This window comes from Juglans regia, chromosome 9 (assembly GCF_001411555.2).
Source record: "Juglans regia cultivar Chandler chromosome 9, Walnut 2.0, whole genome shotgun sequence".
NCBI classification, from domain to species: Eukaryota; Viridiplantae; Streptophyta; class Magnoliopsida; order Fagales; family Juglandaceae; genus Juglans; species Juglans regia.
Window position 1 is genome coordinate 14,139,199 of NC_049909.1, and position 25,051 is coordinate 14,164,249.

The 25,051-nt window shown below is 36.3% G+C and overlaps 3 protein-coding genes across 5 annotated transcripts; all 3 read left to right on the plus strand.

Moving 5' to 3' along the window:
• Window positions 1-883: 883 nt before the first annotated feature.
• LOC108994421 (cycloeucalenol cycloisomerase-like) lies at window positions 884-4,964 on the plus strand. The gene is made up of 8 exons (XM_018969635.2): window positions 884-1,032; window positions 1,160-1,314; window positions 1,528-1,611; window positions 2,050-2,091; window positions 2,959-3,069; window positions 3,140-3,331; window positions 4,161-4,258; window positions 4,591-4,964. The coding sequence occupies exons 1-8, from the start codon at window positions 1,026-1,028 to the stop codon at window positions 4,781-4,783; spliced, it is 882 nt and encodes a 293-aa protein (XP_018825180.1). The 5' UTR covers window positions 884-1,025; the 3' UTR covers window positions 4,784-4,964.
• A 3,497-nt stretch (window positions 4,965-8,461) lies between these two features.
• LOC108994363 lies at window positions 8,462-13,731 on the plus strand. Its single transcript, XM_035693849.1, has 5 exons — window positions 8,462-8,692; window positions 9,131-10,463; window positions 11,803-12,015; window positions 12,473-13,335; window positions 13,634-13,731. The coding sequence occupies exons 2-4, from the start codon at window positions 9,139-9,141 to the stop codon at window positions 13,275-13,277; spliced, it is 2,343 nt and encodes a 780-aa protein (XP_035549742.1). The 5' UTR covers window positions 8,462-8,692; window positions 9,131-9,138; the 3' UTR covers window positions 13,278-13,335; window positions 13,634-13,731.
• A 3,302-nt stretch (window positions 13,732-17,033) lies between these two features.
• LOC108994359 (UPF0481 protein At3g47200-like) lies at window positions 17,034-20,590 on the plus strand. Of its 3 annotated transcripts, none has more exons than XM_018969521.2 (2): window positions 17,034-17,044; window positions 19,116-20,590. In XM_018969521.2, the coding sequence occupies exon 2, from the start codon at window positions 19,127-19,129 to the stop codon at window positions 20,477-20,479; it is 1,353 nt and encodes a 450-aa protein (XP_018825066.1). In that variant the 5' UTR covers window positions 17,034-17,044; window positions 19,116-19,126; the 3' UTR covers window positions 20,480-20,590. The 3 variants fall into 3 exon arrangements, with proteins under 3 accessions (XP_018825066.1, XP_018825064.1, XP_018825068.1); XM_018969519.2 differs by lacking the exon at window positions 17,034-17,044 and adding an exon at window positions 18,394-18,565 and having other exon boundaries at window positions 19,116-20,589; XM_018969523.2 differs by lacking the exon at window positions 17,034-17,044 and adding an exon at window positions 18,394-18,565 and having other exon boundaries at window positions 19,134-20,589.
• The last annotated feature ends 4,461 nt before the right edge of the window (window positions 20,591-25,051 follow it).

Sequence of the window (25,051 nt, forward strand, 5' to 3'; positions counted from 1 at the left end):
ATGCTCTTCGGTTTCTTTCCCAATAGTAGAAGATGGAGTCTCTTCCTATAGAGATAGTCATCGATTTGCATCCTCTAATACCTGAAGTCAGTGCCATCGAATTGCTCTATCCGGGTGCTTTTAATTTGTCTCCAACCATCATTCTCCTTCGGACCCAAACCTGACTCTAATACCAGTTGTTTTAATTTTATTTATCAAGACAATTTTCTACCAAATGGTGGGGTAGATTGCAAATTTTTAATAGTTTAAGAAGATAATTACCAAAATTAAGCATTTTGGAAATGACTATAAACTTGATGGTATGTTGAGATAGTCTCTATATTTATGAGTTAATTCAATTTTTAAATTGGTGTGTAGAGTACATAACTTAAATAGTAAAATTTGATTTGTAAGATTTAAATTTAAAAATTTATATTTCAAATCAAATTATATCGTATAAATATTTTATTAGATGTACTCTACACACCGACTTGATATTAGAATTCTTCCTATATTTATTCCTTAAAAACACGCATTTCACACAAATTTTATTTAAGGTAATTCTTATATCTATCAACTTACTTTCATAAATACCAACACAAATTACATCCCAACAAAATTTTATTAATATAATTTCTCTTTTTCATTATTGTTTCACAAAAACCAATCACTCTAACCCAATGAATCAAGAGAAATTCTATTTGCAGTCCTTACTTGGAGACTGCATGTGCAGGCCCTTCATTAAATGAGAAAAAATATCATTTTAAGAGGGATAGATTTGTAATTTTTAAAAAAATTAAAGATAAAATTACCTAGGCTTGTATTGCAGTCCCTAAATGGGGACTGTATCTAGCATTTCTCATGAATCAATGCTAGTTTGGTGAATAACTAGGGATAGGAAGCCTACTTTCACTAACCTTTGGACATCTTCTTCTGTACACTTCAATCTAATAATCTCAGTCAGTGTACCGCAGTTCACATCCTGCTTAGTGCTTAACGACACCAACACTGCAGCCAGTTCCAATACCCAGATCCGAATACCCAAAATGGGCGGTAATTTCCGCAATCCCCTTCCCTTCAACTTCTTTGCCATCTCTCTCACTGAATTAATATTCCAGGGTTGGTTTATGCTGATCCCAGCCTAATGAAACAACTTCCGTTTGGCAATTGGTTTATATAGGTGCGGAATCGGAGTCGGAACCCGCTTATCCGTATTCGAGCTTATGGCTCGCTCCTGACCAGAGCAAGCGATGGGGCGAGCTATTCTTCCTCTGCTACACTCCCTTCTGGCTCACCCTCTGCCTAGGGATCGTCGTACCGTACAAGCTCTACGAGGTTTTGAACCTTCTAATCATTGCCGAACAATTCCATTCCATGTTTATACGTATTTTTCGATATTAATCTAAGTTGCATTTTGCATATGATTAAAAATGGAAGTAATGGGCTTTTAGTCAACTCGGGCGTTGTCCATTTTTAGTCTCTCTCTCGCTCTTTCTCAGTGATAATCTATCAAACTTTCTTTGAAAAGAACCATTTGGTGATTGACAGAGCTTTACCGAATTGGAGTATCTAGTTCTGGGTTTGATTTCGGCAGTTCCTTCGTTCTTGATACCGGTGCTATTTGTTGGAAAGGTACACTCTTGACTTTATTTCCCCAATTTTGAATTACTTTTTTTATGTGTACATTCTTCATTTAACCACATAAAATGATCTTCCCTCCTTTTTAGTGGAGAAATCTATTGAAAATGGTTGCTGGGCTACACATCACAGTTGCTTTTATCATCTTTATAATATTAGCTGAGGTAATATCTTTGTTCTAGATGAAATTGCACAGGCCGATCAAATTCAGGTTTACGTAGGGAATAAATTGTTTTTTTGTTGACTTCTCATTTGTAAGCTTTCGTTTTCAAAAATCTAATAAAAGCTAGGTTAACTGTCACTTAGGCTAAAAAGCAGTAGGGAATGGTAGTTGGTTGCTCAAAGCCGTCTTTTGGTGGTTGCAATGCCTAATGGAGGTAAACCATAATCTTTTTTGTGCTCATATTTTTTTTCTTGGGTGTTTTTTTGCAGGCTGATGGACTTATATTTTGGAAGGATCGTTATTGGGTCAAGGCAAGTTTTTTTCTTGTTTGGTTATACTTGTCATGTTAATGAAAAAGGTTACAGAACAATGAATATTGTATCTGAGTCATGCATCTTTTGGACTACCTGTGATTTATTTTCATAAATGATATTCTTTTTTGATGAACTTGCCTTAAATTTTTGTAAGCTTGTATTTGCACTTGATATGAATATGTAAAGTTAAATACGTGCTTAGCTTGCATTCCTTTCGAAGATGACTTTTAGCCATATTTTCTGATAGAATTGTATGATCACGCCATGATAAAAGTATCAGCTGTTTCCTCTCCTGTCTCTCTTATCTTTGGCAGCCAGTAGTTGATAGAAGAATTTGAGAAGAATATCTAACAGCAGGGATTTCAAATTTTGATGTGATTATCAAGGGAACCCTTACAATTAAACATATTGAGCACAAATAGTTTTTAATGTAATGATTTGGTGAAATATGTTTGTGTTGGGTTAATACTTTCAAGCTCTTTTTTAGAGTTAGAGCTTTTAATCGGACTAAGGAAAATTACATGAAAATGTTGTTTGTATATGTTATTTCAATGCGTTGAGTTGTCAGAGATAAATTGTCTTGTCACTGATAAGTAATTGCCATATAGCGGATGGGAAATAATGTCATTGAACACGCAAACACTTTGATCAGACTATAAGCTGGATTGATTTAATGAGTACACGCCATGGCCAGGTTTATACAAGAATTCTTTGGCATTTGAATGGTGGTTATCACTCATCTGCTTATTATAATTATTCAATCCGCTCTAATTGCATACATGCCTCGTAATAAGGTAGCCCGAAGATTCATTCTTGTATTACACTTGTTCTTTGTATTAAACTTAAAACTTATCTTCCTGGCAGGCCAGCCTCTGGATTATAATCTTTAGCTATGTGGGGAATTACTTTTGGACCCACTATTTCTTCACAGTTTTGGGGGCTTCTTATACCTTTCCATCATGGAAGATGAACAATGTAAGCCACGAAACAGAAAATCGTCTGACTACATATTATCGTTTCTAAAAATTAATTTGTTTCTTTGCAGGTACCACACACAACTTTCCTTCTCACACATGTTTGCTTTCTGTTTTATCACGTTACATCGAACATAACACTTCGCCGACTACGGCATTTTGTTGCTGACTTTCCAGAGAAAGTTCAATGGATTACTGAGGCTGCATGGATTTTGGCACTTGCCTATTTCATAGCATACCTCGAGACTTTAGCCATTTCCAATGTATGTTATGACACTGTTTTCGCTCCATTTTATTATCAAGATCTTTCATCTAACCTTACATAGATTTGGAATATATGCAACCTTGGAATGTGAGTGGGTTAAAGGTAGATAAATTAGAATGTTGCAATATTACCAGGACTTTTTGGAGGCATTATATCTTCACAATGCACATTATCTACAGCCTTATCAATGGTATCAAGAATCTAAGAATCCAAACCCACTGAATATGATTACTAGCGAAATTGCTTGTCGGGTAAGTTCCGACCTGCACGAGAGGCATAACGATCTGGGCACGGTCTCGGAGAGAGACTTGGTGAAATAGACATGTCTGTGAAGATGCTGACTACCTGCACTTGGACAGAAAGACCCTATGAAGCTTGGCTGTTCCCTGGGATTGGCTTTGGTACCCCTACGAAAAAGAAATCCTTAAAATACTGATAGATGCTCATCAACACACAGATGGTAGGCTAACTACATACGTTGTCCACCCCACCTTGGTAGTTCATGTTTCGCGAAGCTCGTGGGCGGCAAAAGGACTCCAACCAACGAGCTACAGGAGCAAGCCACCAGCTACAGGAGAACCAGGAACGGAGAGCTTCTCCCCCCCCCTCTCCCGCCTGACTCTTTGGTCTTAAGAATGCTGGTTTTAAGCGGTATTGGGCATCAAAATTTGGATATTTGTAGATCAGGAAGAATATACCTATATTGAGGAAACACTTTCTTGTTTATTCTTTTCATTACTCTTATGAAAGTCTACAACTTGTATAAAAAAACTACTATGAAAATCTACAATGCATAGAGAATGATCCTTTATGTTGAATATGTGCAGTTCCCTTATTATGAATTTGTGGATCGTTCATCCATGTACAAAGTTGGGTCCTTATTTTATGCCATCTACTTCATTGTGAGCTTCCCCATGTTTCTGAGGTAGGGATTTAACTACTAGTCAATTTGAACTGTTTAAGGTTTCCTTCTTCTCTAAGACTTGCATAAATTCATTATCTGATCACATTGCTAGAAATAGGAATGTCTTCCTCGCCTTGACTAATGTGAGTGCACATTCTGGAAAATGTCCTCTATTTATCTGAAGTGGAAAGAATACCATAGTGTAGAATATACCTTACATATCTATAGGTATATCCATGCCCAGATCGCTAGAAAAAATTTATACATGGGATTCTCTTAAAAAAATTACATATTATTCTCACCTATCAACATTATATTTGCCTTTCCTGATGGTAATTCATCTACATGTGCAGAATTGATGAGAAACCAGGTGATCCGTGGGACTTACCCAGAGTGGCTGTTGATGCTCTGGGTGCTGCAATGCTGGTTACAATAATACTTGATTTGTGGCGCCTGTTTCTGGGACCAATTGTTCCCATGTCGGAGTCAAAACAGTGCCTTCAACCTGGACTGCCATGGTTTCCAGGACATGCCAATGAAACTTGACACACATGGATTTGCAGGACAGGGAGAGACCTGGGTTAACTTTCCAGCCATTGAAGTAACCAATCTCTGCAATTTCTTCTTGTTGATTCTTGTAATGCGTGCTGTACCTTGGTAGTTGGTAGGGACATTTAAAGAATTGTATAAGCAAATGGTGAAAATTAATCATGTAACCATTGGTCCATCTCTTAACAAGTTTCCTTGGTACAACCAGCAGTGCCTTCCACTTCAAGCCGTTTAATTCGCAGAAAAACTTCTACCATTACAAAAATTTCAAGAAAGTGAGCACAGAAAGCCATATACAGATCCTTTTTTAAGAGAGAGAGAGAGAGAGACAGAGAATATGAATTGTGGTCGTACCCGTAGAAGAATTGGGATAGAAAACATCTGATAAATAGTCTACTGCTTAGTGTGGGAATGGGCAAGTGGCATGGCGTTGCATGATGTTCACTATTTATGGGAAGAGGGTAAGAGTGGGTGCACCGGTGTGTTTTTTTATATCTAACCAATACGCTGAGAGTAATGCTATAATTTTACTTATAATTTTATGAAAAAAACCCATTTTATTATTTATTAGTTTTTTAATATAAATTTTGAATTTTAATTTTTATAATTTTCAGCACATCAATAACACTTCGCACGCATTATTATGTTAGTAAAAATTATAAATGCTGCTAGTGAAACACAGTAACAAAATAAAATAAAATTACAATAAAATTAAAATTTAAATAGAACCAATTTGAACTAAGGTACGAGAGAAGATTTAACCCCTCTTTAATTTATAAAATCTCAAATGAATCGGTGCGGCAAATAGTGGTGGAACGAGACATTTTTTAATAGGGGGCCAATTTTTTCAAATGTGTAATATTTATATAAAATAGTATTAAATAAATTTGAAGTTTAATTCCACGATAAATCATAACTATATATAAAAGTTGCATTTCGGTAAAATCATCTTTAAAAAGAACTTTCATTTCGAAGAAAGAATTTGTAATTTGTCATCTACATGTACAAACGTGATTCTCAAAAACGCAACTTTTATATATGGTGAAATTCAAACTGGAATTATATATATATATTTTCCATAAATTTTTAATATAATTTTATTTTAATTGAAGTATTTCTATAAAATAATTTATAGAAATAAAGTTGTTTATATAAATAGTAAATACCTCTAATTAAAAACATAATTATATAAATAATTATAAAATAAATTATACACGTGTCATTACTCAGACACAGATGCTAATTAAAATGTAGGAAGATCTTCAATCTTCTTGTTGTACACGAAGAAAAGAGAGAGATTTCTATTAGCCAAAAGTCTATTCGGCTCCCCATTATTACGAGAAGTATATGTGATTCTCATTTTCTGCTCTTAATATCCTTTTGGTAATGAAAAAGATATTTATTTACACATTTAGTATATGAACTTATGTTGTTCGAATAATAATAATAAAATAATTAATTTTTAATTATTTTTATAACCATAAAGAGTTGAAAACTTGAAAGTAATTATAAGCAAAAAATATTATCGCGACTTTTTACACGAATTTGAGTCTTTGAATGATAGAAAGATGCATAAAAAATAAGTCTACAACAATTATTATTATTTTTTAATATCATTAAATACTGAACAAATAAATGATGTAAATCTTTTTTTTTTTTTTTAAATACCTTGATACATCGCTTTATGGGCAGAGCGGAGTTGTAGGTAGTTCAGTGCTACAATGTCTCCTCAATTTGCCTACTTGGTCTGCCTCCTAGTGCAAATTGTCATTTATTTATTTATTTTTATTTTAAACATTTTTTAGACATGTTTCAACATTTTTTAGACATGTTTAAATTTTTTTTAAAATATATATAAAAAAATACCAATAAGTTAATAGTTGCTTCTAGGGGTGGGAACTATGTTGTAGATTGGGGGTGCCCTCCAAAAGTTTTAAAAATTAGTCTTATATATTGTATAATTACAATTTTAAGTGTAAATATTTTAAAAATATTTAAGATTGCCCCCAACACTCGAACACATAGTATATCACTCAAATATCTTTAAGTCCATTAATATAATAAAAAATAATAGTTGCAGTCGTGAGTGTGCAAGCGATACATAATCATTTTAAAAAAAATGAATAAATACGGGATCCACATGAAAAAAATTAATTTTTTAATAGTAGACCTCACTCTTTTTCAAAGTGATTGCACGGCCTTGGGCACTCCATGACTCTATTTAGCATTATTCTAATATAATATCCTTGATTTGACATCTCTATCTCCCTTTATTTGTCTTTGGTGTGCATTGTGCGATTTGTTTAGTTTCATATCAATGATATCATATAAGTTTTTCTTATCTTTCTGAAGTTATATAATTACATGATTTTTTAATTTTATTTTCTCATCTGGGTTATTCTCAACTTCATTGAGTTTCTTGACTATCACCTGTACATAATCTTTCTTTACAACCTTTGAGATATTTTTAACTACATATTAATCATTTAACTAATTAGAAGAGTCAAGAGAGTTTATCTAATAGTTAAAACAAATATGGAAGATTCTTACATATGGGAGGCATCAAATTTATTTAGCAAGATGGTTGATGAGACGTTTCTAGAGAGATAGAGAGAGTATGTGAAGAATTTATTTTCTTTTGTGAAAAATTTATTAGTTATTCACGTGTTGTTTTTTGTTCACTTATTAATAATAATATAATTATACAATAAAAATCTAACGACTTTTATATTATTAGATACTTTTTTCAGATTTATTATTGATCTATAATTTTTTTTAAAGTTTAGAAAAATATGAGTAAGTCGAGAACAATTGTATAATTTTATGACGTATGATTATTTTTTTATATAGTCACGTGCAAAAAGTACATATTACTTATGTTGACACATACTGTACACTTTGCCGATCGCCTCCTAGACACTAAATTCTAGTTCTGTCTCTGGTTGCTGCTTCCTTAACTATTTAGTAAAAAAAATTTAAAAATAAATTAAATGCATGATCAGCGATTAAAATGAGGTAGCGTAATAGTATTAATCTTATTTATTTTAGTTTTTTGGTTGAGAGAAATGTAATTGGCTGAGGTGGGTTGTGATCGAGGGCTAGGCGAGAGGGAGGGCAGGGGGTGTGCATGCATGGGTTTTGTAATAGCTATGATTTTGAATAAAAATGTAAAGAAGAAGATGATGGTGATTAAATGTATTATATTGATCACTCACTATCTCTATTGAAATTGCGTAAATTAAGGCCTGCTTCGAGGGAGGCTTCCCGTGGCCACCATTGGCCTCACGTCGTGTAACATGTTTAAGGTGGTGCTTTGGCACTGCGGTCAAGCGAGGTACATGTGCTTTTAACTTTAGCCCATTACACTGCAGCCTTGTCGTCCTAATTAGCTTTATTCCTGGGGCTAACCTGATCTCTTTAAGCAAAGATTGCTTGCACTAGAGGGACATCCAAACACCTCTCTCTCTCTCTCTCTCTCTCTCTCTATATATATATATATATATATCTCTACCTCTATCAAACTTTAAATAGATCTTCCAAATTGAGGGAAATAATAATAATAATAAAAGGAGTAAAAAACATGAAATTAGACACGTTAGACATAAGACTACTAATTTTTAACGTTAGGAATGTTCGGTTTTCAAGTTTGTGATAGTCATGTCATTTGGAAAAGTGGTGCTTATAAAGCCAAACAGTCACCGATCTTCTCCGACGTAGATCTCTCTCTCTCTCTCTCTCTGCGTGTGTGAAGTTTGAATCCCATAGCTAACAAGTCTTTTCCCATTTCCTATTGTGAGTAGGTTGCTTTTTCTTTTCCGTTTCGCCACTTCTTGTATTCCAAATCAACAAAGTCTAACCCTCCCCAACAGCACTCGCCATCAAGAAATCCTTCTCCAATATCATCAGGTACGTACGTAATTTCCACTATGTACTGTTTACAATGTGTGTGTGTATCTCTTTATATAAATCATATCAGTACAAGTATGCATGAGAAAATAATATAAAATGAAATAAACGGTTACATGATACAGCAGTGCTGCACTACTAACACAATACAGACGAAGGAATATTTCTTGAATCTTCTATAGCTGAGGTGGATGCACATGGCTGAGTGAATTTTCTTTGGCTGTGCACCTTCATTGCTCTAATTTGGCTGTGCACTTGTATTGCTTAGGTTGATACGTATAAACACAAACTTTGAAGGATAATTACTTGAATTATATGGTTTCAATTGCTGTAATTTTGTTAGACATATATATAGAACGCCCCAAATAATCTTCCTATCTGTTTCTATTTATTTATTGATTACTGAAGTAGATTCCTCAACTATTTTGGATTTCCTAGAACATCTGATGGCGGATGCCAACAGAAGCAATCAAAATTCAACCCAGATTATGGATGCAGAAGGAATTGCATCTAAAATTCATGGAAAGCTTGTCCAATATCGACCACCACCACTATCTCAGTGTTCCATATTTAAAGTGCCCAGTATGCTACGCAGGGATCATGAAAAGGCTTTCACGCCGGAGGTAGTTTCGATCGGTCCATTTCACCGCAACAATACGCAGCTGCAAGAAATGGAAAATAATAAGCTATGGTATTTGAAATGCCTCCTCAATCGAACAAGAACTACGGAATTGAAGAGCTTGGTAGAAGCCATCGAAAGCATTGAGCAGGATTGCCGTAAATGCTATTCAGAAGTGGGTGATCTTACAAGAGACGAATTCATAGAGATGATGGTGATTGATGGTTGCTTTATCCTTGAATTCCTCTGTAGATACAAGGCCAGAGATAAGCTGGAAAGATATGAAGAACGCAGATGTATGGATACATATAAAGAATTAGAGCTCGGATGTTCGGAAGTATATTTTCGAGAAATATCGATGGAACTAAAAGGAGGGGATGATCCCGTGTTCAAAACGTCTTGGATGCCAAGGAAAATAGTAGCAGACTTGCTTCTACTTGAGAATCAACTTCCTTGGTGCGTGCTCGTCTGTTTGTTGAACCTCATGACCAACTGGAAAACAACTGATCAGTACAAGAACTGCCTACTTGATGATCTTGTTGCCATTCTTGTTAAGGAGTACATAATATTCTATTACGGCCAGCACCAGTTCAATAGGCTTGGAACACACAAGCATTTACTCGATTGCTTCCGAAACTATTTAGTTGGATCATGCACTATAAAACGGCCTGTATCTCCGCCTGCAAGCTCCGTACACCCAAAGTGGATGCCAATTAAGTCCGTGACGGAGCTTTTGGACTTTGGAGTTGGTTTCTTTCGTGCTCCAGACGGAGCAAACTTCCTCGATGTAAAGTTCGAAGAAGGCCGCAAAATGAAAATGCCAGCAATAGTTATAGAGGAGAACACAGAATCTTTGTTTAGAAACCTCATCGCATTTGAGCATTGTGATCCGAGGAAGGGCTATGAAATCACGTCTTATGCTGCTCTCTTGGATTGCCTGATTAAGTCTCCCGAAGATGCACGTCATCTCGAACAGAAACATATTCTACGAATTATTGGTTTGAGCAATGAGGACAGGGCAAGTTTCTTAATGAGGCTGCTTTATAATAATGATACCAGTTTCCATGGTTTTCTCTACTCAGACCTCTGCCACGACGTGAATGTACAAAATTTATTCCTCCAGATGGACGGTATGGGCAGCAGCAAGTCTTAGGCGCGATTATTTTAACGAACCAATGGAGTTTGTTAATAAGGCTTCAAATCAGCCAAGTAAATTTAGTTGATCTCAGTGTGTATTTCTTTCAATAAGTAGGTCTCCTTTGCATTTTTTTTTTGTCAAACTCGAAGTGCTAGCTGCTGCTATTTGTAATGTTTCATTAGTTTGCATAACCCAGCTTGTAATAAAGTTTTTAATATTTGTATATAGCATTACTTTTGTTGAATTATTTATTTGAGAAGTGCTACATGCATCAAAAGATTTTATAAAAATAAATTCACAAATTTATATGATTTTTTGTGATATGTTAAATCTATTTTATGATAAAAATAACTTTATAATTTGACGTAAAGTCATATGTCAGTTTGTCAAATTATTTGTATAAAATTTATTTACTGCTAAAATATTTCTCTATGTATTTTAAAATGATGCTATCCAACAGGTCCTTTTCTAAGGAGTGAGGAATTTTCTCTCTGTCTCAGACAGAGAGCATTGTCTTCCTAAGTGACTAAGTGGAGTCTGGTATTCATGAACTCAACGGATCTTTCTACCCTGTGGGAAGGACTCAAGCTTACAAAAACTAAAGATGAAGCTCTAATTCCCTACTCTCTCGCATTGCCTTTATCCTCCGCTTGAGGTAGACGCAATATTCGTTCATGTGCCCTCCACATTGTAATAGGCACAGAAGCAACGAAGCCTCCTACTATACTTGTTTCGTTCGAGATCCCTTCGTGAGCATTCTTCGCTCTTCGCTCATATATGTTGCTTTAGGGTGTCACCCTTGGGAAGACACTTCTCCTTCCCTCCCTTGTTTGTACGAATAATTCCTCACCTTTTGCTCATTTTCAAGATTTTTGTTGCCTTTGGCCTCTTTTGATCCATGCTCTGCTTGCTCCAATTTAGACTCCCTAAGGGTAGTCAGGACTTTTACGGTGTTTTTGCATTAATGAAGCCATCGGTCCTATCCATGAATTGTCACAATGTCGTCAGAATTCTTTTTGCTAGCTCTGCCATGAATGAGCTTTTGGGCCAGATGCCTAATAGAAGCGTTGCTAATGCAATCTTCTCATCCTACTCATCTGCTATCATACGCTCCTTATTGAACTTAGTTAGGTACACAATGAGGCTCTAATTCTCCCTCTGTTTCACTGCAAGGGGATATGAAGCCGGTCGTCTCCTTCGCCTGCTCACCATGAACTAGGTTAGGAATTGTCTGCCCTGCTCTTCAAAGCTGTCAATAGAACTCGGTTGTAAGGCTTCAAACTAAGCCCTTGCCACTTCCTTAAGGGTCAAGGGGAAAACTTGACATGCAACTTCTTCCCAAAAACCGTGTAGTGTCATATGTGCCTTAAATGTTTCCAATTGCTCAATCGGATCCCCATATCCATCATACGGCTCAATTTGGGGAACTTTGAACTTAAGCGAGAGTGGTGCTGTCATGATGTCCGCACTACAGGGCAAGTTCGTTGTGTTGAGTAAGTCATCGATCGACGAGGATGAGCGTATCCTTTTGGCCATCTTCTCGTACTTAACCATGAGGTTGTGCAGGTTGTCATGCATCTTCCTCTTCTCTTCTTCATCAAAGGTTGGCTTGCCACCACCATGGGACTCTGCTTCGTTCTTCTCGTCGTGGCTAGACCCCACATCTCTTCGTTTTAAGGCCTAGATCTCCTTCCGGAGGTTCTCTATTTCTAAGGTCATTGTTCTTAGTCTTTCCTTCATGTTTGCAAACCTCATATCTATGTTGTCGTTCATTTGCTTGCCCACAACATTGGCTTCTTGGTCTCGGGTTACCTAAGAACGTGTTGTCGCAGGCATGCAAAGACACATTGAATTCCGTCAGATTCCATAGGTGGCGCCAAACTATTAAGGACGTGTTTTGCAACCCCCACAACTGTGCCCATTCCGTTCTATAGAAATTAAGAAGGCTAGCAGAGTCTCTCCAGCCTAGTGATACCTCTTATGCATAAGTTAGCTCTTATTAGAGTGATAATTGATTATACAGAAAGGAGAAAGCTTTAGATAATATCAACGTACCATATCATCAACAGTGCTCCCGACTTGATGATCTTGTCTCCTTTTCTTTTTCCGAGTATAAAGTGTTCCCAGCACCTAACTCAGCGCGCAGTCATGAAAAGCACACGCATTTACTCGATTGCTTCCGAAACTGTTTAGTTGGATCATGCACTGTAAAACGGCCTAATCGCTTAGCACCCTCAGAGCGGAACCCAGTTATGCCTGTGAAAGAGCTTATCCAGCATGGAATTCATTTGATAGCTAAAGACGGAGATAACTGCATCCTCGATGTAAAGTTCGAAGAAGGCAAAATGAAAATCCCAGTAATAGTTATAAAGGAGAACTCAGAATCTGTGTTTAGAAACCTCATCGCATTTGAGCATTGTGATCCGAGGAAGGGCTATGAAATCACGTCTTATGCTGCTCTCTTGCATTGCCTGATTAAGTCTCCCGAAGATGCACCTCATCTCGAACAGAAACATATTCTACGAATTATTGGTTTGAGCAATGAGGACAGGGCAAGTTTCTTAAACAGGCTGCTTCATAATAATGACACCAGTTTCTATGGTTTTCTCTACTCAGACCTCTGCCAAGACGTGAACAATACTTGTCACTCCAGATGGACGCTATGGAAAGCTACTGGCGCGATTATTTTGGAAAACCATGGGCGCTCATTACTTTCCTTTTGGGAAAGGACCATGGGCGCTCATTACTTTCCTTTTGGGAATCGTCCTTTCTTTATATCTTTCCTTAATACAAACAGTTTTTGCTATCCTCTCCTACAAGGCTTCTAAATCAGCCAAGTAATTTGGTTTATCTGATCAGTGTGTGTATTTCTTTCAATAAGTAGGTGTGTGTACCCATCTCCGCTTTGGCGGTGTATGGGGTTGGTGCACCCTACCTCGCGTAGTCGGAATATGGGTTTTGTCATCAAGTTATTGGTTTACTTTGTCGGAGACAGAGATGTGTACGACGAATCTCTTAGACTTCGATCTTTAGAGTTCTGTCGTCTGGGCTTGACCATGTCAGCCACGAAAGTGTGCTGATGAGCTATTAACGTTTGTAACTGACTTTTTAAGTCAAAATTGTATGTCCTTTTTATGAATGGAATGTGACCCTTTATTATCAAAAAAAACAAAAAAAAAAGTAGGTGTGTAAGTGTGGATCCTTTACATGTTTTTTTTGTCAAACTCGAAGTACTGCTGCTATTTGTAATGTTTGTCGATGAAATAAACAAGAAAATGTCGTATTACAATATTAGACATAGTATCCATTTTTTATTTTATTTTATTACTAATGCCATATTAGACATCAATTTCTAAATTCACATGAAATTCAAAAATAACTTCAAAAAAAAATCAAAATATAAGCAAATAGTTTTAGAAAACAAAAACTAATTGGATGGCCAACTCATTACCCACCCCACAACAGCGGGTGGGTGGCTCTTCAACTAGCGTTCTGGCCATCCCTACCATACATTATTATCATTATTATGAAAAATGTTATCGATACCGATTATTTCTACGGACAAAGAATCCTGATTCACTCTTTTTTTTTTTTTTAAAATTTAATGATTAAGTAAATATTTTTAAATGATGTTGTGAATTTTTTTTAAAATATTTAATGGAATTAAAAAAATGCATAAATGTAGAGACCCACACTTGGTGGCCTTAACACTGCCCTATTATTGTTATTATTTAATTAAATTTTAGTTTTTTTTTTAAAATTAGTTTTTGGCATTTTATCATATGATAGCAGCTTATTCACTTGAATAGCCACTGCACAAAATCAATCAGCCTTCGGTCTATTTTTAAACCTATTAAACTCATCACTCTGTTTGGGATTCCCTACTCTATGTTATGTCCAATGCTAGACGACAATCTGTGTGAATGAATGCCAGTGGTTTTTGCACCTTCTACTAATTAAGATCTAAATTAAAAAATAATATAAATTATCACAATGCCTTTACAGATTGATGTCGTTTGCCCAATAAAAGAGTCATAGGAAAATCGACTCTCCATTTCTCAACTCCTTCGTAAGAGACAACATGCTGTACTCAAGCTATCAAAATCACCATATATATCATCGAGTTTGTTGACAGTATATATACTCTACTCTTCTTGTTTGACGACTTCTAATTGACTCTCTCCATGTCCCTACACAAATCATTTGAACCTTTGATGAACCCTACATTTTTTTCAGTCGATTTATGACTCAGATCATTAGCCACCACGTTGCCCTCGCTGCTATGAGAGGTAACTGTGCAATTGTAATCTTTAATGACTTTATCAAATTAATATCTTCTAAATAAATACAATTCCAGCAAGTTTTAGATCAATAGTGGGATAGATTCACTCATAGTCCATTTTGTTGGGATGTTTATGTTAGCAACCCTTCATTTTTTAGCGAGAAATCGATGCTGCCTGTGGCACTGTCTCCCTACACTTGCCTAGAAGTCTCGCGACATCAACACCACCCTTGCCCCCAACAAGGGCTGACTCGGGCATGGTCTCAATACCACCTACAGCGCTGGCCCCCGACCTGCCACTACAAGAAATTTGGCATTTTCCAGCGATTTTAAAATCGTCCCAACAAAAATCGCCACAAATATAGGTTATTTCTGGCAATTTTTAAGTCGCCGCTTAATTTCGGTGCGATGATGGGAAATCATGGAGGAAAAATGTACAAATTATTTTTTGCGGCGAAATTGTACTTGTTGTGGCGATTGTGTCGTCACAATAATGTTCTATTAACTGTAGCTCATTAAATTTCCGTTGATTAAATAAAATTGCCACAATATGTATTTTTTGCGGTGAACATTGTTGCTGTAAAAACGAATGCGCCCATTTAAACTTATTTGCGGCGAGTCAAAAGCGCCGGAAAAGCTCATTAAATTTAAAACCCCCACCTTAGGTTTTCCCCTCATTTCGTTCCCTCCTGCAGCCGTCTCTCCCCCTTTACTCTCTCTCTACCCAGTCCCTCTTTTCCCTCAAGTCTCCGCCGCGCACAGCCTATCGCCAACGGCCCCAGCACGCCTCCGCGACCTCACCTCGACGGCCACCCCCTCCTTCTCCCCCAGCCCCCACCCCAATTTCTTTCTGGCCTCACCTCTCTCTCTCTCTCTCTCTGATTTCTCTATATCGCCGTCGCTGGGGGCGCCGTTCGCAACCACCCACACCTCGACACCGTTGCCAGTCTTCCGTCGGAGCCCCTTCTCCTCTACGCCTAGCCCAGCAACCCGAGGCCCTCCCTTGCTCTGTTTGCAATCCACTGCGACCAAATGAGGAGGAGGCGCGGGGAGTAGGGCAGATGAGGCAACTGAGGCTTGCCAATTTTATTGGGTATTTTCTGTCTTTATATATTGTTGGACAATATTTATTAATTTTCTGTCTTTATATATTGCTTTGGACAATATTTTTCTGTATTCATCCATGATATCAAAGTATATTGATTTTTTTACTTTTAACTTTTGGATCATTTGGTATGAAAGAGATGTATATAGCTGACCTCTAGCCAGCTGGGGGAATTGCATTTTACTTGAGCACTATGGGTTATGTATGTCATGGGAATTCATTCGGGCGGCTTGAACTCTAGAGTGTGGGAGTTAAGTATGTCATGTGTGTGTATCCATTAATGCGTATGATCACTAAGCCAGTACTCATGACTTTATTGATGTTGCCAAAATATAATATATCTATATTTGGTTAATAATTCTCTTATAAATCCTAGTAGTACTAGTGCAGTATACATGTGGTACTTAGATTAATGGCTGGTTTATATATATATATATATATATATATGAAACTTCAAACATTAGTAGTTTAATACATGATTAGCTGAATGATTAGTGAGTACATATATAGGTTAATTCATCCGGCTTTCTCGAAAAGGGTGTTTAATTCATCCCATCTATGCATGGGTAAGCAACCTTGAGTGAAACCAAACATCTCTGAAGTATTTTTAACAAAAGGAATACAAGGTTGCTGATTATCTTCAGTACCATATATGACCCTATCTTGCAAACTGCCACCTAGTCTAAGTTTCAAGGGGGAAAAGGCTGCAGCAAGATTGGAAGGAAAGTTTTAGATTCCAATAGAACCATTAGAGAAAACAAATGAGTATGCCATGAAGAAAAATCATGTGATAAATAAAAATCTCCAAATGTTTAGGTGTTCTCACCTTTTATGGCATTCAACAGAATATTGTTGCCAAGATCTTGCACACGACAATGATGCAAACACCATCACCAATTTGACAGATTTTCCTTTTTCATATTGAATAGGAATAGGTTTTCAGCTCAAACGAAAACTGTAAATTTCTGCATTACATATTTATAGTGGTCAACTAAAAGTGCATCATTTTTCAAAAATTTCTGGATATAAATTCCTCCAGAAAAGAAATGGTTGTGTTGTATTAAAAAAACTTCCTGAACTACATCGAGCCCACCAACCGAAGATAATTTAAAATACAGAAAAACATGATGAGAATTTAATAGAAACCGATGAAAAAGCAAAAACAATATGACTGCACATTAAAACTGATGTCCTACTACTACCACCTGGTAATTTTTTATTTATTATATACATATATATATATATATATATTTATATGATCATTCATCCCCGAGCTCTTTAGGACATGCACAACTCTGCATTCTTCATTTATACATGACCTCGAAAGAATTATATGGTTTTCATTCTGCACTTCTTATGTTTATGGAATAGAAATCAGGTTTGTGCACAACTCTGCATTTTTTATTAAATTTTACCATCTCCAAACGCAATTGTTAAATGAGATACCAAGAAGTTAAAAGAGATTCGAGGAAAATCTAGCCAACAAACTTTAAAGAAATTCCAGGAAATTTGGGAAGTAGACGTCAAAGTCGTCGTCAAAGTGTGAATTATTTTAATTATTATTATTTTAATATATCGTAAAAGAAGATTTATAAGGGAGTAAAAAAGGATTGATAGTGCTAGCTGTTGATATAGCGAGCATCACCTTACCCACCTTATCTAAATTCCACCCCAAAATATGCTAATTGTAACTATCAATGATTCAATTTGTAATGTTTGTCGATGAAATTAAAAAAAAAAAAAAACTGTTGTATTACAATATTAGACATAATTAATTCCGTTTTTTATTTTACTTTATTTAATTACTAGTACTTCCCATATTAGACAATCTCCTTTTATAATTTCGCATCAATTTCTAAATTCACATGGGATTCAAAAATAACTTTTAAAAAAATCAAAATTATAAACGAATAATTTTAGAAAACAAAAACTGGATGCATGTTATTTTTATTTTAATTAATTTTAGCTATTATTTTCTTTTAATTATTTTTTGGCACTTTACCTAACATCCCGTAAACTTATTTGTTGACGTGGTAGGGGTCGTTTCATTAGTTTGCTTAACCCTTGTAATAAAGTTTTTAATATTTATATATATATAGCACTTTTGTTGTATTATTTATTTGAGAAGTGTTACGTGCATTAAAAGATTTCATAAAAGTAAACTCACAAATTTGTATAGTTTCTTATGATACGTTAAATCTATTTTATAAAAAAAATAATTTTATAATTTGACGTAACATATCAATCTATATCAACTTGTCAATTTATTTTTATAAAATTTATTTGCTGCTCAAATATTTCTGTATGTATTTTAATATGAGTCTATCAAGGACATGTGCATAGGACTGATTAAAAAACTCCAAACCCCATAATATCATTGGTGAGAGAAGATATGCGCTCCCAACTTATCTAAATTTCAAACCCCCATAATATCATTGGTAGAGAAGACGTGCGCCCCCAACTTATCTAAATTTCAAACCCCCATAATATCATTGATAGAGAAGACGTGCGCCCCCAACTTATCTAAATTCCAAACCGCAGAAGTATCAATTATTGCTTAGAAAAAAAAAAGAATCAATTATTGAATCTTGACTAGTACATGCCCTGGTCCTCTATCTCTCTTTCTCTGTGACTAGACTTTGATTGGATTTTGATCTGCAATTTCAGAGGATAACACATATATGCATCATCGTGGCAATGGCCAGCTGATCCCCTACTACTACCACCTGGTAATTTATATTTTTTTATATAAGATCATGATCCATCCCCGAGCTGATCTGTAGGACATGCACAACTCTGCATTCTTCATTTATACATGACCTCGAAAGAATTATATGGTTTTCATTCCGCAGTTTATATGTTTATGCAGAAAGAAACAGTAGTGATAAGATTTTATTGATGACAAAATAAAAAAATACGTGAATCTTTTATCCAAATCTTGACCTGGAATGGAAACCATAAACAATGGAGCTTCAAGTCGATACTATGAGATCAAACCTTTGAGTTTGTCTGTCTCCATCTCCAGCATCGCCAACTAAATTGGTTCCTGCATACACCTTTTATCCAATTCCCCCAATAAAAAAAGGATAGAAGGATAGAAGGTACATATAGACACAAACTTTGAAGGACTTTTAACTGCTTGAATACGGTTTCAATTACTGTAATTTTGTTAGACATATATAGAGAACACCCCCAAATAATCTTCCTAGCTGTTTTTATTTATTTATTTATTTATTATTGATTACTGAAGTAGATTCTCAACTATTTTGGATTTCCAAGAACATCTGATCATGACAGATTCCAACAGAAGCAATCAAGATTCTACCCAGATTATGGATGTAGAAGGAATTGCATCTTCCATTCAAGGAAAGCTTGACCAATATCTACCACCACCAATATCTCAGTGTTCCATATTTAAAGTGCCAAATATGCTACGCAGGGATAATGAAAAGGCTTTCACGCCGGAGGTAGTTTCGATCGGTCCATTTCACTGCAACAATATGCAGCTGCGAGAAATGGAAAATAATAAGCTACAGTATTTGAAATGCCTCCTCAATCGAACTGGAACTACGGAATTGAAGAGCTTGGTAGAAGCCATCGATAGGATTGAGCAGGATTGCCGTGACTGTTATGCAGAAGTGGTTGATCTTAGAAGAGACAAATTCATAGAGATGATGGTGATTGATGGTTGCTTTATCCTTGAATTCCTCTACAGATATCAGGAAAAACGGTGCGTGGATGATCCCGTGTTCAACACGTCATGGATGCCAAGGAAAATAGTAGCAGACTTGCTTCTACTTGAGAATCAACTTCCTTGGTGCGTGCTCGTCTGTTTGTTCAACCTCATCACGACCAACGACTCAACAACAACTGAGTACCAGAACTCCCTACTTAATGATCTTGTTGCCATTCCTTTTTCGACGGAGTACAGAATATTCTATTACTCCCAGCACCGCAACAGGCTTGGAACACACAAGCATTTACTCGATTGCTTCCGAAACTCTTTAGTTGGATCTCCGCCTAAAAATCGGCCTGATCAATCTCCGCCTGCAAGCTCCGTACACCGAAAGTGGATACCAATTAAGTCCGTGACGGAGCTTTTGGACTCGGGAGTTGGTTTCTTTCCTGCTCCAGGCGGAGGAAACTTCCTCGATGTAAAGTTCGAAGAAGGCCGCAAAATGAAAATGCCAGCAATAGTTATAGAGGAGAACACAGAATCTTTGTTTAGAAACCTCATCGCATTTGAGCATTGTGATCCCAGTAAAGGCTATGAAATCACGTCTTATGCTTCTCTTTTGAATTGCCTGATTAAGTCTCCTGCAGATACACTTTATCTCAAAACAAAGGATATTCTACAAATTATTCGTTCGAGCAATAAGGACAGGGCAAGTTTCTTAAAGAGGCTGCTTTATAATAATGATACCAGTTTCCATGGTTTTCTCTACTCAGACCTCTGCCAAGACGTGAACAAAATTTGTTTCGACAGAAAGAGGGTATGGTTAGCACGTCTTAAGCGCTATTATTTTAACGAACCAAAGGAGTTTGTTAATTTCGTTTATGGAGTCGTCCTTTCTTTGTATCTTTCCCTTGTACAAACAGTTTTTGCTATCCTCTCCTACGAGGCTTCTAAATCAGCCAAGTAAATTTAGTTGATCTCAGTGTGTATAGCCACTGCTTTCACAAAATAAACCAGCCCTTGCTCTGTTTTTAAACCCATTCAACTCATCACACTGTTTGGGCCGGAGATACCCTATTTGCCCTACTCCATCATATGTCCAATTCTAGGTGACGATCTGTCTGAATGCCTAGAGTGTTTCTTGCACCTTCGATCCACTAATTAAGACCTAAACTAAAAAATAAAAATAAATTATCACACTACCTTTATAGACTGATGTCATTTGTGTTGAGCTAGAACGTCGAGAACCACACTCAAACACAAGATAGAGATAATATTTAAGTGGTTTGGTAATTTGCCTACATCTATTAGAGCGGAAACAAATGATAGTACTATATTTGTACAAAATTACAAACACTCACAAAATCTCTAATCTCTCAAATGGACATTTTAGTATTTCCCCACACAATATTACGAGAAGCTTCATAGAACAACCAGCCACAATTCTTGACAATGGAGTGCTCCAGCAGCAAGTGTGACCAACAACTAGCTTTGACAGACCATGGGCGGTGGAAGCTGCAATTCTTGACCAAGCTTCAGCAGCTATCCTTGACAATGGGACACCTAAGTTCACCAGTGGCTAGCTGCACATGAGGGGGTAGATGGGCATGGAATCAACAATTTGTCCACCTCTTTAAGATCTAACTCGTTTCCAAAGTTTAGCTTCTTTCTTTTAATTGCACCATATGACAAGCGTACACGTCAAATTTTTAAAATTATTGGAAGAATAAAATTTTGAAATTTATTTTTTCTTTCTTATATTTTTACTGATCACTCTATTTATATATTATATCTCATTGTTGATGGTATTTCTGGGGGATTTCAATTGAATTATTTATTCTAGCCTTAATATATGTGGCCCCTCTAAACTAATTATAATTCTGACTTCTTCGGTTCATGAGTACACGCACAAGCACTACAACAGAAAGGGTCTTTTTCATCCCAAAAGACCCTAATTTCGTCCCAAAAAAATTTTTGGGATGAAAAAAATTTGTCCCAAGGTCGTTCCAACATCACTGTGCCAAAAGATATTTCAGGACGAAAATCACCATTTCATCCCAAAAAATATCTTTTGGGACGAAATTGAAAGAAATCGTTCGAACGGAATTTCCTTTTGTCACGGTTGAAATTCGTCCCAGAATATTGTTCGAACGGAAACAATTTTAAGTTCGAACAGTAGTTATGTGTTTGAACGATTGCGAAATATGTTCAAACAAACATGAATTCGTTCGAATAGTATGAATTTATCTTTGTGTTCGAACGTTAAATGGTCAGGTCGAACGGTATAGGCTATGTTCGAACACGACTGAAATAAATGACGTTCGAACGTTGCGTGATCGTTCGAACTCTACAAACATAAATTTCGTTCGAACATTATGTTAACCTTCGAATGCTATTTTCGTTCGAACATAGAGTTCGAACGTTTTATAGTCGTTCGAACGAAATCTCTTTAATTTAAATCAATAATAGAAAACCAAATAGACATTCATAATATTCGAAAAAATACATTAGAAACTGTTTAACACTCACAAAAGTGTTATAATAAGCGCAAACTAAATAAATAATAGTCGAGACGGGCATTGTTCGTACAGAAATAGATAATCCCAAAATCTGTACGTAAAAAGCCATCAGTTGCTTGGAGGCCTGTACTATTGCATAAGCTACTGCATTTGGAGTTGCATCTGTCTTCTGAACTCTTCTTGTTGTTCTTCATGTTGTTTGAGGTGCATCTCCATATCTGCTTATTTTGCCAATTGAGCCTCTAACTCATACTGCCTTGCAGTCAATTCTTCGATTCTGGAATTCGCATTCTCTAGCGTTATAGAAGTCATAGATGCATTCCCAGAAGAAGGGGAAGAGGGACCAGGCTTTACACAACGACCCAAACCCCTCAAATATCCTGAATGTTGACCCAGGACTTGTGTAAAAATATCAATATCACTTGTTGAGGAATTTTGATCTGACGCAGATTCAGCACGTAGAGCAACCACTTTATCCTAGACATATATAAGATAAAGAATTAATATCGTCATAAATATTCTAATATATTTAATTAAAACAGGTTATAATACTTACATAATTTTCACGGGCATTAGAATGAGTCCACTCTCCATTACATAATTTGCAGTCAATTCTTCGATTCTGGAATTCGCATTCTCTAGCGCTATAGAAGTCATAGATGCATTCCCAGAAGAAGGGGAAGAGGGACCAGGCTTTACACAGCGACCCAAACCCCTCAAATATCCTGAATGTTGACCCAGGACTTGTGTAAAAATATCAATATCACTTGTTGAGGAATTTTGATCTGACGCAGATTCAGCACGTAGGGCAACCACTTTATCCTAGACATATATAAGATAAAGAATTAATACTGTCATAAATATTCTAATATATTTAATTAAAACAGGTTATAATACTTACATAATTTTCACGGGCATTAGAATGAGTCCACTCTCCATTACGATCAGTGTGCGATGCATCATATAATTTTGTAATAATGTCTTATCAGGGCCGTAAACGTGGTAGATCAGGAAAACCTTCCATCCAAACAGTTCGAGAGCGGACTGTTTTATTTGAGCGACAGGTAAAACTGTCTGATTTTGTAGCTCTTATATGGGAGGGTCATTCCCTCCCATCAGTATTTAATGATCGTGGTTGGGCACCAATCTTAGATCAGCGAAAATAAGGAATTGAGCTCGTTTCCTTCATTGAGATCGTTACTGAATTCTATAAAGAGCTCGGTGCTGCCAGCCCAGACGATGGAGGGGCATACAGAATCTGTGTCCGAGGAGCTCCTGTTATATTTTCAGCAGACGGACTCGCTGCATATCTGGGTATTCCTAGGCTTCTTGATGCCTATCCAAACTGCCGCCTAGAGAGTCTGATCCTTCAAGTGATGCAGCTATGTCTCAAGACGAGGGACCAGATTACACAGATGAGATCGATACACTTTCTGATCATGAGGTCAGAGACTTGATTGTTGGTCCAGATGCTCCAGTGTACAATGGGACGAAGAGTATTAGGCAGGCATATTTATCTTTTTTCTTCAAGATCATGAATTTGATCATTGCCAACAATATTGACCCACGGCAGTACAAGACCGAGGTCGGCATGGATCGAGCGAGATTTATGATACGGGTCGCTCGTGGCATCCCGATCGACCTCGCTGGTTATATATTTGAGAGGATTCGATCAGAGGCACGGCTCGTTACGACAGATATACTGCTGTTTGGGATCCTCATCACTCGATTTTTGCTACATGCCGGGGTCGTGTCCGAACCTGCCGAGCGTTCCCGATTTTCGATGGCACCGATCAACTGCACCACCCTGTCACGGAGCATGGGACACTCTAGATTTCATTTTTGTGGGGCTATTCCTGACAAGGCTAAGATTAAGAGAGATGCACAGCCGGGAGATACTGGAGTATCGGCTGGTGAGACATCTACATAGGTTGAGGCATCACGCACATCTATTCGCGAGGAGATGGCTAACTTATTATGTGCTGAGATCGGTGTACACACATCAGCAGTGATTGATACAGTGCATACTGCCATGTCTGAGTTGCATATAGAGATTATGGCTACCGTCTCTGGGTTACGTATAGAGGTTAATGAGTTACGTACAGCGATTAATGCCAATAATACAACTCAGGTCACGCTCAGTACTCGACTGACACAGGTAAAGACACAATTAGTTGCAATCGAGGATGTGTGTAGAGACCTCGCATCACAGTAGTTTCTATTTTTTATTTATATTTTCTTTTGTTATAGTTATAGTTATGAACAATATATATGGCGTTTTGATAATTTGCTTTATTTGGTTGATTAATATATATGTGATTGATAATATTTATTTAACTAAAAATCTTATTTAACATAAAAGAAATCATTAAAATATTTTAAAATTAATTACATAAAATTAATTAATGAATTTGTATATATGATATATATTTTTTATATTTTGAATTTCGTACCGAAATTAATATTATACATTCGAATGTATAAATGTGGTGCTTGAATATGTTCTAACTAAATATATTCCGTTCGAACGGTTTAGAAACCTTCCCGTCAGGATTTGCACCAAATATTTTCCGTTCAAACACAAAAAATTATCGTTCGAACGTTTTTGAACTTTTCCCTCCATAATAAATTAATTCTCCCCCAAATTTTACTGTTAGAACGTATTTTTTGATGTTCGAACTGGAAACAAAGTTTGAGACAATTTAATTTGTCACAGAAAATACTGTTCGAACGGTTATTTTAACGTTCGAACAATTTTATAAAGTCATCAATTTTTTAAGACGAAATTTAAATTTCGTCCTAAGAAATGACTTTTAGGGATGAAAAAAATTTCGTCCCTAAATAATTTCATCCCAAAATCTCAAATTTGTTGTAGTGATTGTTGATTCTAGATTTAGGCCTCTACCGCATCTTTATATTCTATATCTTCTATAAATATTTTGTGGGATTGATGTTGCTTATTGCGTACATCATAGGTATGTTAACTGTGTCTAACTCCTTGCCCCATGGAAAATTCTAGT